General features: G+C 33.0%; 1 protein-coding gene across 4 annotated transcripts in view; it reads left to right on the top strand.

Annotated features, from left to right (window-relative positions):
• LOC136983421 (innexin unc-9-like) overlaps positions 1–8,440 on the top strand; it is a 44,959-nt gene extending 36,519 nt beyond the window's left edge. For all 4 annotated transcript variants that reach the window (XM_067280155.1, XM_067280156.1, XM_067280157.1 and 1 more), the window contains exon 2: positions 5,837–8,440. In XM_067280155.1, the coding sequence (XP_067136256.1) occupies positions 5,985–7,388 (1,404 nt within the window). In that variant the 5' untranslated portion in view covers positions 5,837–5,984 and the 3' untranslated portion in view covers positions 7,389–8,440. The remainder of the gene's footprint in view (positions 1–5,836) is intronic.
• Positions 8,441–14,909: the final 6,469 nt, after the last annotated feature.

Genomic DNA, 14,909 nt, shown 5'->3' with positions numbered 1-14,909 from the left:
GACCCATATTTTAATGTTGATTTGGGATTTCAGGATACTTTCTTTTCTTTACGTAATTTCCCCAAGCAAATTGTTGAATTTCTCTGTTTTCTTTCAAATTAAAGCCTTGAAAATCATTTGTAATCGAAGAACATTCCCATTTTAAATCAATTATCCTTCCTCGACTCTTCCTCTGATTCTAGATACATGAATTTATGAAATATTTTGAGTAAAACTGCTTATTTTTGATGGATTATTCTTGAAAGATGAGGTATTCTTCTTCTTCACATTTATCCTGAAGCTCAATTCTGGAATATATAGTGAAAATATCTAGAATTCAAGATTCTCTTGAATTGAAAACCTGGTATTTTTTATAATGTAGAAAGCGGAACTCTTCAAAACTAAGATGTCAAGCATCATATTCAATGGAAGAAACAGGATTTCAGTTGCTTAGAATCTTAGAAAATTATTAGTTTTGGGATTAATTAACGAAAAAAATTAATCTTTAATGCAATAAGTTTCAAGAAAAAGAAGAATAAAAATTAATTTACACGCCTGTGAAGTTAATTTGTTCATCTTTAATGAAGTTTTCCTGGAAAAGTTCGTCTATTAACTCTTAATTTTTAGTGATTTCTCTGATTTTTATGAAGGTATATAGTGAATAGACCACTAACGAAGTGTTATGAGGCATATTTTTACACGTTTGTATGTCGGAACTTTGTATAATTAGAGAGGGAGTTAGAGCAAACACGTGATCAACGAGTAATCCGTAGAGAAAAGACCGCAATATCAAATGGAGGTGTTTAATGACTGCGACCATCTCCCTTATCAGCCACATTATGGGAAATGAATATTACTTATTTAATGGCTTATGATGATTGAATCTCGTAAACAATATTTGTTTCCAACTACAATTACTTTTTATCATCGTTTGACGTTTTATTGTTTCTCATCTTGAGCTTCTTTTGATGAAAGAGGATGCTCCGAAGATTCTTAAACCCAACAATAACTGTGAAGATATCAAACAGATCTGTTTAAAAAAAGGCGTATTTATGCCATTTTTATGAAGATTGCGCTTTATTTTATATAATTCATTAAATTTTATTACGTAATTATTGCAATTTTTAAAAGATTTTTCTTTGTTTCTAGAATTTCTACACCAAAAGTTTCTAGTTCTTTTTTAAAGTTGACTTTTCTAAAATTATTGAAGTTAATTTGTTCAGAGTCGTTCTCAGAAAGTCAAATAACATTTTTTTTTAACTTTTTAAAGAAAAATAATCCACAAAAAAAGCCGAAAATATAAATATCGATCCTTGATTAGCACCCGGAAAGCAGTAATTTGTCTTTAAAAATAGCTAGTCACTAATTTATTTTCATTTTTATCAAATAAATTTTCTTGCTTAACAGATTTTTAGTTTAAAAAATTCCTTTCTCCTTCCTCATTTTGTATGTATGAGACTTTTCACAGATGATAAAATTCAATGAAGACCGACAAGTTTCAATCAGAGTTTTAGCTTTTGATTCCATTTGTTTCCAACACATCGATCGGTGAGCTTCTTTCAACTAAACCAAATTCATAAATACCACTTTTAATGGAAAATTTCTTCCCATTTTTAGATTTTTTATGGTGTTTTTTTGATTAGAGCCAACTTTTATTAACTTACATAATCGAAAATTGTTGTTATTTATAGACTAATCTTAACAAAAAATGCAGATATTGTTGGAGAGGAAATCAACTTTTCCACTGGAAAAAGTGATGCGGATGCTGGAAGTGAAGATCAAAGATGATAGAATTTATAATTAAAATTAACTTTTGAGAGTTATTATAATTATAAACGGTAATTGTTTAGCCTCCAATGTTAATAAAAGATTAAAAAATAGCTAGTTTTTAACTGGTAAAATAATTCGGATGGTCAAAAAAGAAGAAACTCAAAATGGCGACACGTCAGAGAAATTCATCTCGTTATCCATTGTTTGCAGATTAATTACTCTTCCCCGCTGATCATTTCAAATGCATTTATATACGTAAATTATATTTGTAAATAGGTAAACCGTCAGAACATTTGTAGGTGGCAAAGTTGGTGCAGTACGGAGCCAAAGAGCACACACGTTGGTGGTGTTAGTTTATGAAGCACTCGATGATGATGAGAGCGCATATTTCCATTAATAGATATTGCCTGGTAATATAATAAGCAAAGATTTATGCCAATAGTTATACATATTTTAAATGGTTTAACGTTTGCACGCAGCACCAGATTCAATTATTGTTTAGAGCTAGAACTTGTTTAAATTATTACATTACGCCGTTTAGAATTCATAACTATAATACCTTCTAGCGCGATTCCTAAACTTTATTTTTGCGTTTTATCGAGTAAATTATATAAAATTTAATTAGTTAACCTCTCTAAAGCGAATCCAGATAATTATATTGAGGAAAGGTTTCTAGTATAATTAATATTAATATTAATTATCGCCGTTATAACAATATCTTAACAATGGAAGAGGGATGCGTGATGTTTGATTTTCCTGTTAATTGATAGAATATAAAAGTTTTATAAAGGATTTCTCTATTAGAAATCGATAAAAGTTAAAGTCTTGTTCTCGTTTTAACGTTCTAACTTTGATAATTTATAGGAAAATAACGTTTATAGTGGATCGTTTTGTGTGAATAGTTTCATTTACTTTGGAATTTTCGTGGTTTAAAATTGATTTTAAAGCGAAAAATTCTGCATTTTAAATTAAATTTATGAAGATATTTCTGCCTTTTTTTACATTTAAAATTATGAAATATTTTATAGATTTTTTCTTGGATCACCGTGAAGAACAAAACTTTTTTACTATTTAAGCTTTTTATAAATAGATTTAAGAGTTACAGCGTTAGAGATAGATTTTTAAAGATCATTTCGACGTTATAAGCGGGTTCGTTAAATAATACGTTAGCTCTAAATACTGTTAAACTGGGTTTTCTTATTCTAAGATGCTTCATCAGTATAAAGAGTGAGTAAGCTGTGGTGTACTTTTATACGTAAATTTTCGATAATGAAAACATTATAAGCGGGGAATTTTGCATCATATCAACTCTATAAACAAGTATCTAGCATTATTTGAGTTTAGGCAAAAATAATGGCTCTTATTTTTAGTGAAAAATATGCAAAGTTCATAAATTCTCTTGAGAAATTTGCAATTTTATACTCTTAGCAAATTTTTAATTACATAAATTACTATGTTAAACATTAAACTACCTTAAAATGGCAACATAAACAGGAAAAAGCAAAAATTTAAAATAGTTTAACAACAATAATTCTGTAGCAAAGATGTTGCAAATATAAATTACGAAAGGAGAAAGAAGAGAAAGAGAAGGGGATATGCAAATATAATTAAATTTAAAACTAATTTTAAGTAAATATTATTGAAGAAAACAACTGGAAAAATATACTTTTAATTAAATTGTTTTATTATTTTTTACTGAGGATAAGTCAAAATTTCTCTTAAAGTTGTTTTTTCTTACTGAATTGTGACTCGATAAAGACAATTATCGTTACTTTTATGAAGAATAAAAACTCTTAATTTGAAAAGAATGATTTTTCTTAATTAAAAATTGTATTTTCCAATTCTTATCGCCATCTTTATTCATTCGAAAACATTAATTTTTATTTATTAATTGTTTGAATTTAAAAATTAATTATCTTTAATTACTTTTCCTGTTTCCTCACTCAATTCTCTACAATAATTTTCAAAATAACATTAAAATTTTGATTAAATTCATCTTCATCTTCGGATAAAATCCAGAGCATCAATAATCTTCGTTTATCCTTTATCATCATCAGGTGATGAAGAAGATAAAAGAAAACTTTGCATCCTTCATCTTTAGGAAGGAATTTCGCGATCTTTCACCAACCTCCAACATCATTTACCTATCATCATCTTCAGATAATACTCAGGTAATCGTTGTAAAAGGAATAAATCACCTTAACAAGTCTGCTCGTCTTCCTCCTCCGCAATATGATCGAGGAGATCATTTTTTATCATTTTTAAATGTTACGTGGGAAAGTAAAATTGGCCAATATATTTTACTCTATTGAGATAAACAAGATTGTGTTGCGTGACCGAAATGATGACGTTCAATTTAAACTATTGAAAACAATGTTCCTGCTTAAATAATAAACAAAATCTTCTTCCATTTTCTGATGTTATTTACTTTTAATTTCTTTTTCTTTGTCTGTTTTTCTGAAGAAGAATAAAGCGATTTTCCCATTTATCATTTTATATCGATCTACGATGGAAATATATCATTTAAAAATTAATGTGAATCTCATACGTGTTAATACTGTTTAAGAATCGTGTCATTCTAAAATATTATATCGTGAATTTATAGTAGTTTAGCATTTTGAATTCTTCAAGAGCCTCCATTAGAGCCTCTTCAAGAGTTCCAGCTATGAATCCTTTTGAAACAATTGATTCCAGAGAATCCTTTTGAAACAATTGATTCCACAGAATTCTTTTGAAATAATTGATTCCACAGAATTCCTTTGAAACAATTGATTCCAGAGAATCCTTTTGAAACAATTGATTCCACAGAATTCTTTTGAAACAATTGATTCCACAGAATTCCTTTTGAAACAATTGATTCCACAGAATTCCTTTTGAAACAATTGATTCCATCAGAATTCTCTTTGAAACAATTGATTCCAGCAGAAGTCCTTTTGAAACAATTGATTCCACAGAATTCTTTTGAAACAATTAATTCCAGAGAATTCTTTTGAAACAATTGATTCCACAGAATTCTTTTGAAACAATTGATTCCACAGAATTCCCTTGAAACAATTAATTCCAGAGAATCCTTTTGAAACAATTGATTCCAGAGAATTCTTTTGAAACAATTGATTCCACAGAATTCCTTTTGAAACAATTGATTCCACAGAATTCCTTTGAAACAATTAATTCCAGAGAATCCTTTTGAAACAATTGATTCCACAGAATTCCTTTTGAAACAATTGATTCCACAGAATTCCTTTTGAAACAATTAATTCCAGAGAATCCTTTTGAAACAATTGATTCCACAGAATTCTTTTGAAACAATTGATTCCACAGAATTCTTTTGAAACAATTAATTCCAGAGAATTCTTTTGAAACAATTGATTCCACAGAATTCTTTTGAAACAATTGATTCCAGAGAATTCTTTTGAAACAATTGATTCCAGAGAATTCTTTTGAAACAATTGATTCCAGAGAATTCCTTTGAAACAATTATTCCAAGAATCCTTTTGAAACAATTGATTCCACAGAATTCTTTTGAAACAATTGATTCCACAGAATTCCTTTTGAAACAATTGATTCCACAGAATTCCTTTTGAAACAATTGATTCCACAGAATTCTTTTGAAACAATTGATTTCAGAGAATCCTCTTGAAATATTCCAAAGAATTCGCTTGATGCACTCGATTTCTGACATTCTTCTTGAAACAGGATTCGCAGAAATCAAGCCATTTTAAATTATAAAATGAGATTCAGAATTTTAAGAATATTCATATCGATTACAAAGATGAGATTTACAATTCAATTAAGGATTTAAAGAAGTTTTAAATGCCGAATTTTGAGATTTAACATTAAAAAAAATCCAAATTAAAAATGCTAATTCGCATATCTTGATAATGTTTAATGAAATTTTACTTTTAACGAAATTATTAGAATATCTGTAGTGTATTTAAGGATTTAGAGACAATTTTGAATTAAATGAATCTTAATAAGTTCGATGTATAATCTACAATGTATTAAGTGATCTTTGATAAAATAATTTACAGGAAAGTTTAAATACATATGATGGTAGATTGAGTAACGTATTGTATTGTGTTTGCAGATGCCCGAGTGACCCTGGCCATGCTCTCCGCTCTGCTTACTAAGAAGACGACCTTCATCAGTGCCTCAACTCCAGTCGAACCGCGCGCCTTTAACATCTTCAGACCCGGAAGAATCTTTCGACCACGACCCTCCCGAATTCGACAACAATGTCCTTCCTCTTCAGGTTCCACGACTTGATCGGGGGTATCCACATCCCCATCGACGACGGAATCGACAAGTTGAACCGCAAGTACACTCTCTTGGTATTCCTCTTCCTGGCTCTGCCCATCTTCACCAAACAGTACATAGGGGATCCCATCGAATGTTTCACACCTACTTATTTCACTGAGCCGCAAGCAAGATTCGTCAACAGCTACTGCTGGACCGCTTCGACTTACTACTTGGTAGCGGAGGAAGGCGATCAGGAGAGTGGAGATTCTTCTCCTAGTCCGTTGGATCCCCGACTGATGCCGGACGAGATCGACTATGCCAGCGTGGACGAGACTCAGGTTGGATCCGACAAGTTGAGAAGGGTGCACGTCAGTTACTACCAGTGGGCACCGCTCATCCTGTTGATGCAAGGATGCTGTTTTCATTTACCTTTTGTTCTCTGGGGCGCTTGGGCTCACAACGCGGGTGTGAAATTCCGTCGGTTGCTGAAGAGAGCCTCGGACATCGCCAGCCTGCCTCCGGGTTGCCAACAGAGAGAATCTCTCCTGGCCGAGTTCGTCGACCAGTTCCACACTCTGGTGACGGGCAATGCCAGTTGTTGCGCCGACCCCACTTGTAGAATTCCGGTGGTGTGTAGGTGCACGGGCGGTCCGAGTCGCTATCTCTGTCTTCTTTATCTGATGGTAAAGACTCTATACGTCCTCAACGTCTTCTTCCAGTTTCTTCTATTGACAGCCTTTATGGGTCGTGGTTTTCTGAGGCACGGGGTGGAGCTGCTGCGCCGTCTGGCCATTGATGGCGATTGGTGGAACTCGCCGCGTTTCCCGCTCCAGACCCTATGTCAGGTGAGGGCCGCCATACAAGGTGGGCTCCGCACCTACATCTGCCGCTGCGTCCTGCCTATCAATGTTTTTAACGAGAAGATCTTTTCGGTAATCTGGTTTTACATGGCTTTCCTTCTTCCCGTCAATTTTATCAGCCTGTTTCTCTGGGTTTGGCGTTGTTTTCCGTGCAACCGTCTTGCCTTTATCCGCCTCATCCTTTGGAGAACCAGGTTGATTAGTATGGCCGATATATCGAGAATTTCTCGGAAAATTTCGGATAATTACCTAGGATGGGATGGAGTGTTTGTGCTGAGGATGATCGAACACAACCACGGGAGTGCCATGGCCACGATTATCATTGGAAAGCTTTGGGAATTCTATGCCAACCAAATGAAGGCTCAGGACGAAGCCAGCAGCGATGTAGAGAGGGGGAGCGTCGCCTCGGTGGCACCCTCGACCTCTTGGCACTCGTGTCACGCCAATACTTGCCATCTCAGTCACTTCGGACAGCAACAAACCCTTCCGAGCACCAAGAGGGCGCCACCAAACGGCTACTGGGGCGGGAAGTGCTCTTGACCCTACCATCTTCACCACCAACTGGCGGTGAGGAACTACTCTAGGTCCCCTAGTCCCTATTCTAGTTCTTCGTCGAAGGAATTTGGTGAAGTGTAACCAATAAAAAAGCCAACTAGGAGACCAAAACACTTCTAAAATGTGATAAAAAAAAATAAATATTCTCAGTACAATTTCTGATGCCCTTTCTGAGGTCGGAGCTTCTCATCAAATATCTGTCCACCATAACAACACAAATTATACAAAAGATGCCTATTCGAACTTTTCAAGGAGCACTCGACAAGTGGACTTTGGCTATATATCGTGACTTCCAGTCTCTTGATCGTTCTTTATACATCAAAAATTGTAGAGTTAGTTAACTTTATGCAATGCTATTTTTCTCTTTAGTGTTTGGATGGAGGAGGGAGAGCGAGAGAGAGCGAGAGAGAGCGAGAGAGAGAGAGAGGCGAGGGAAAGAGAGAGAGAAAGAAAGTAAGAGATTTGGACAGATAAATTGTGGCCGAATGACCTTTTAAATATTCTTGTAACCGTAGAAAAATCTTTTAAGATCAATTTCTCAGATAATGCTCGATAGAAAAGTCAGGAATGCTTCAAGTGTGATTTGTCTTCCTCGTCTATAGATCTTCCTGTTAAATCTAGCTTATAAGCGGAGGAATCTAGGCAGTCCAGCTGTTTACTTTTTATATATATTCATATATATATATATAATTTGGTTTGTCCTCGACCTGTCCCATTTCCCGACTCTTCTTTCTATGTCCAATCGTTTGTGGAAGATGATACCTAGGGAGCGTAGTCCTGAAACTAACTGCCATTCCATTTTTAAAAGTAGAACAAAACAGTTAATCACGTGGACGATTTCTCTACCAAAGTGGCTTCGTTTTCGATTCTCTATAAAGTTGACTGGATACGACAGGGTCTGCCCACTATGCACTCACCACTGACCGCAACACTGGACCAAAGCCGGACTTCTATGGCTGTATATACAAGCCCCCTTTTTCCTGTCTCGATCACTGCACTTAGCAGAAAAATAGTTTCTGTAGTTTGTTTTTTGGAAAATCGCGATTAAACAGTAAATAAATCACATTTATTTACAGATTAATGCTTCGTTATTTTCACGTATTCCCTCTTTTCTCCGCGACAATTTCTTAAAAATTCTGGTAATTTTTCTGGTCGCACCAGTCACCCATTTCCGTGTTGGCGATAGAAACGAGAAATCGCTTCGATCACTAACGTCACATTGGGTATCCGAAGGGGTTTTGCTCTTATACTTGCAGTTTTATCTTATGAAAATCGCACGTTAATGTCTTTTCTTAAAGCAAAGCATTGTCGTTATCAATACAAATACACAGTCATAAAAAAAAGAAATGAAGCAACATTCTGGCGAGACATCAGAAACTTTAAATTTATACACTTTATACATAAATACATAAACAGCAGACAGGGTCTAAGCACACTTTACTTACAGTTTTCACTTTCTTTAATGCTTCTATTACGCGATTTAATACTACTTATATATAGAAATGCTAAACATCTATACAGATAAAACGGCAACATCTTGCAGTTTGCTGGAGGTGCGACAAGATGTCGTATGGCTGACGGTGCAGACATTCAATGCTCTCTCTCGAATCCTTTTAAGAATTTTTGCTATTCTATAATTCGCATTCAAACTCCTAATTAATTTGTGGAAGATCTGAAATTCAATTCAACATTATGAAGATATTTTGTGATGCTTTGTGGCATCTTTTTAGAAGGAAGATGTAACAACTGTACAGATCTACAATTAAAAGATGGATAAATGTTGGGCTAAAATATTTTCAAATGAAGGTAAGTTAAAATTTTCTCTTAAAACGACACTACAGTTAATTTATATACATGAATACACTTAAAAATTACATTATTATATTAAACAAATATAGAAATTATCTATTTATATCGATATCATAAGCTCAAGTCTACAGTGTACAATGTACAGAGTTGCCTAAAAGTCAGTTAACAATGTCGTATGCGAGCAATTTACTGTTGTAGTTTGTGTATTGAAAAATGAGAAGCTTATTTTAAGCAATTATTTAACAGTTTTTAAGTAATTAACTACAGCAATTTAGTGTTTAGGGTGATTAACTAACTCTTGGGCAACCCTGTATATTTTTTCCTGTATAAAGTTTCAAAATAATGTTACAGTTTCGAGTTTGTTGCTTAATTTATATATATGTGTGTGTATATTTTCCTGATATTCTTGATTAGTAAGATGGAAAAAAATACATTTCTAGCAAAAGAATTGTACAAATACTTCATTTCTGCTGTATATCATTTGGTAGATACAACGTTATCGTATCGAGCATCCTTAGCAAAGTTGTTATACAGCAAACTCTACATCGCTGCAGAGAGATCAAGTTTATCCTTATCATTAACTTTATCCTCTTAACCTTTAACCGGAATCATCTAAAATTAAATTAATCCACAAATAGAAAAACACGATCTAAAACCCTTAATCCTCCCTATTTCTTTTATGAAGAAACTTGTATAAAAATGCCTTTATACCATCCTATATAAGAATTTTGCCAGAAGATAGTCTTTATACTCTGAAAATACTAATCTCGTGTTGCGAAATCGGTATTTTTGGAAGATTTCTATGTTAAAAGGTCACCAGATGATAGATATGTGAAGAAGGAGAAAGCTTTAGGAGTCATCGGGGACGTCGTCTTTAAAGACCTCTTATTCGAAGAAGGTCAATTTTAACTCTATTATAACAATACACCTTCGGTCGGTTGCCATGGAGACCGTGTTTATCGGATTAGGAATAAGGCAGAAAAATGTAATTACGTAGCAGATACCACATGGGAGTCGACTTTTACTCGATATTCCTCTCTTGCTAAGTTTAATCATATGAAAAAAAAAATTTTTTTAAATATAAAAATAGACTTTATTGTTGCTAAATTTTTATATGCCAAAGATATATGAGATTAAGAACAGTTTTTCGAAGCTTTTAAAATCGAGTTTATTTAGATCCGCATCCTTTTTTTCTTCCTATTTGAAAGATGCTGAGATTCACGTAATGAAATGACGAAGTTGAAGAATGGAAAAAGTTGAAAAATCCATCATTAATTATGATAAATCCTATTATTTTTAGCAATATTTGCTGCTATATATTAAATCCTAGTTAATCACTCTTTTCTGGAGTAGAAAAAAAAAGAGTTTTTTCAGAAGAGGATAAAAGAAAATTGCTCTTGTTTTATGAAAGGTGCTGTTACTTTCTCTGGTATATCTGCAACTAATTTGTTAAAAAAAAATTTTACGGAGGCTGTACTACATTTGAAGAAAAGATTTCCAAGAGGGAAGCCTAGGGAAAAAGTGTATATATATATATATATAAAGGAGAGCAGTGACAATATTGAAAACAGCATTTCACTTTAGGAGAGTGGAATGCACGAGTAGAGAGTGAAATTCTTTCACATATTTTTTAAAGAAAAATTTTACAGCTTTTATATTTAAACAGGTATACTAATGGAATGACTTGATGGAACTTTCTCTTAATATTATTAAAGTATGTGGTAATATATATATATATTTTTATAATTTCGATAATGAAAAATGGGGAAAAAGAAATAAGAAATGAAAAATGGAAGTAGACCGAATTAAAGTAATTAAATTGCGATTAAGATAGAGAAACTTTTGTTTGTATGATTCGAATGGCTAACCAATACAATTAGTCAGGTTATAGTTGGCATAATGTAAAAGAAAATTGGAAAATGTCGTTAATGTCCTCGTCAAATCTATAAATAGCACATATTTAAAGATGAGGAGACGTAAGTAAAAGGCAAAGATGGAAAAGTTTTGCATTAATTTACTAGAAAAATCTTCTAAAAGTGCTTTATGTACACGACAAAACATAAAAGAAAAACTCAACAAGTGATGAAAAACACTGGTTACTTAATGTACGATTCTTTTCGGAGTATTATTATTATTTTTTAAGGAACTAGTAAGAAAAATACTTTCTCTAAAGCTAAAGGCAACAATCCGAACAAGAAAAAAAAAACCCTCTCCCGAAGACTAAGTGTATTAAAGCATCTAGTTTTGGGACAGATTGGTAAGAAACAGCTTGAACTCGATTCAACTCTATAAAATTGAACAGTTCGGGCGTGAAGGTGACCCTTTTACTGACATAGCATGTAGTATGGCTTCTCTAGGGAAATTTGGCACCATATCAGGCTTCCTCGGATGCAGTCGATGTTTATCTACCTCCTACTTTTCATACTACTTCATTATTAATTAAGATATAATTTGTCTAGAAAAGAAAACGATCAGAAAGAGAGAGCAGCGATTTATATAAAATCGTTTAAATCGCCCATTTATCTGAGTAGAAGAAAAAGTCATTTGTTAAGAAAGAGAGAGGAAAAAAAAGAATGAAATCGGGACAGAGTATGATGGTTTTCTGGAAACAATCTGACAGAGTCGATCGCATTTTATCGATCATTCTTCGATTGATAGATCTGCTTCCGTTATCGTTGGTCGTATCTGCGAAAATTTGCGGGTCTCGCGAGAATTGTAGCCGAGTTATAAGGCTATTCTATCGATCTCTTCGGGATATAGAAAGAGTTTGTCCCGTTGTGAATCTCCTGCAAGTTAGAAACTGCTCCTCTTCACTTAATATTCTGAATTGTAGAATATTCAAGTAGAGAAACACATTGGTATACACTCGAGATTGTATACATTCGATGAATCACTCGAGAATTGAAGTATGTTTGGGATACATATCAAATGATAGATACCATATATCCAATAAGGAATCATTTAGGGAAGGTTACATGTAATCAAATAAGTAAATTATTGCAGAATCGCCATGAAAAATGCTACCAGAACGATGAATGTTTCTCTTCGTCTTGATTCCTCATGCCATTCTCTTTATCTAGTTTAATTAATTATTACGATACTGGTACACGATAAATTATAGATTCGATCGAATAATTAAATAAATTAGTTTATGATCTGCAAAAATGAGCATTCTTCATATAAAAACTACAAGTAAACTATTCATAGCAGGTTCGAATGCATTATTATACGAAAGATAATCCTCATAAAAGTTCGATTTTAATCCTATTTGGCCCATAAGCGAGTTGAGGTCAGAATGCAATTATTTTAAGTGCGCTTTTTGGTTTTCCAACGCAGGTCACACCTTTATATAAAGGATGGAGAGAATTTTAATGCTTAATAAAGAGATCGGATCTTTTAATATTCTATGGGTTTAGTATGGGTTTGAGTTATAACCTTGTCCCAATTTTACCTTCTGATAAGTAGAGAAAGGGAGACGTTGGGATGAGTTACATTTAATCTTTTGATAAGACCAAATCTCTTCTTTTTTTTCGACCTCATTTTTGCAATTTTGATACAGTCTTTTTTACTATTGAGACATTTTAAATATTTTATATGCCTATAAGTTATACATTTTTATATATTTTAATCTAAAATCGATATGAATTTTTTAACAGATCAATGTATTTAGCGCCTGACTAAACATTAAAATCTGGTGATGTAAGGCTGCATTTGGAAGCCATTTTCTTGTATTTGATGGCAAGTAATCCATTCAAATTTATTATTAATTTGAAGATTAGAGTGCCTATAAATATATTGTACGGAAACAATGATTGAAAAGAACATTTACAAGAAGGATAAACAGATATATATTTATATATACTTTTGAAAAATGAGTGCGAGTTAAAAATGAAAAGCATTAATAAAAAAGAGTTTATTGTCCGAAGTATATCCCGGAACGGAGTAAACAAAATCGATAAATTTTGGCTCCAGATGTCTGGTCATGTGACAGGCGAATCGGAAATACCAAAGCCGCACCCTTCGCCCGGAACTGGGAAAGGAAAACGCAAAGACAACTTTACATCCATCATCTCTTTAAGAATATAACTGTCTGGCTTAAAGAATACAAAAGAAATTACTTCTGTAACCCCGATAGCATCTTTTTTTTGCTCTTTACAGTACTTTGTAATGCTTCGAAATTTAAGGAATTAATCTACATTCTTACGAGACTCGTAGAAGGAAGAGAGAAATGATTCTTCTCTTCCTTCAGTTTCATATAAGAAGAACAGATGTTTATGCAAGAATTTTGCAATAAAACAAAAGGTGGTTATTAAAAGTATTTTTATTCGATGAATTTGGTATTATGTTAATAAAATATGCCAAAAATAGCTTCTAGAAAAACGTTAATAAATCACCAGAGATCATCTAATAATATATTAATCCATGGAAGGAAGCGTTAGAAAGGATCATCATTAATATAGGTTCTTAGAAGAAAAATGAAGATTTAGAGCAGTATAATTAAAGCAATTTTATACTAGTAATTTAGGCCTATATTATTTTATTTAATTATTAAAATTCTTTGTAAATCATCATGATGAGCCTTCGCTTTCTCTCTCAATTCTATAGATTGATATGAAACTATACAATTTTTGATGCTCTTTAAGTTATTTCTGGTTGAATTTTAATTTAACTAAAAGATTTTCTCTAATAACATATTAGTTTACGTAAAGAAGAATCGAGATAACTCATCACCACGCAATGCAAATATATGATAGCAGATGTATTAATTTTCTCCATTTAGAGTGTATATACATCCGAATGATGATCGCAGGAAGATACATATTTTTAAGAAGATTAATACCAATGGTGCCAACTTTCGTTCTTTCATACAAATTGAGTAAAACCTACTTCTTTCATCAGAAACCATATATTAACAGTTGATACATGGTTAAGTGCGCTTTTAAATTTAATGCGTTACAACCTCCTGGGCGATAATGCAGTTTGATAAATGCTCTCTATTATCATAATAATTCTTCGCCCACCATAATGAATCACCGATGATCAAATAAGATTTTTCTAATTATAAACCTCTGCACCGAAATTAATTACTCCTTCGGTTCTAGTTTGTTTAGTTGTATAGATAAGGTAGAAATCATTAGTTTAATTCATGAAATTTTTAGAAAGTGTAAATATTTTTATATAATAAACTTTCCTTTCTTCTTCAGAAAAGTCAAGGATATATATTTGAGAAGAACGAGAAGATCCTGTAAAGAGGAAGATTTTACAAACAATTCTTTCATTACTCCAAAGAGTATTATAAAATGTCGAAAGGATCTTAACTGCCAAACAGTTTTATTTGCAGGAGGAAACGTCTACTTAAACATCCGCAGGGAATACTTTAACAGAAGGAGAGAAAGGATCGGATGAGAAGGAGGAAGCGGAAGAGATTCGCCATTTCCTTCGCTTTTAATGGAGAAAGGGTCTTACATGGCTAACAGCCAATTACAGATGACGTTACTAAATTGAAAGGCGTGTGGCCATTTGCGTGCACGCATTAATGAATCCGTTGATTGGTATAAGCTCTCTGGTGATGCACTTTTACAATTTACGGCATGGAGGGGGAAATTGTTTTCCAACCTTTAAATAACTCTCCTAAGTGCTATTTAAAATTGAATACAAGCAAAATTAATTTTCTTTCTTCGTTATCGATGCATACAA

Source organism: Centruroides vittatus, unplaced genomic scaffold, assembly GCF_030686945.1.
Source record: "Centruroides vittatus isolate TY-2023 unplaced genomic scaffold, ASM3068694v2 contig_882, whole genome shotgun sequence".
In the NCBI taxonomy this organism is placed as follows: Eukaryota; Metazoa; Arthropoda; class Arachnida; order Scorpiones; family Buthidae; genus Centruroides; species Centruroides vittatus.
This window is presented reverse-complemented; position numbering and strand designations above follow the sequence as displayed.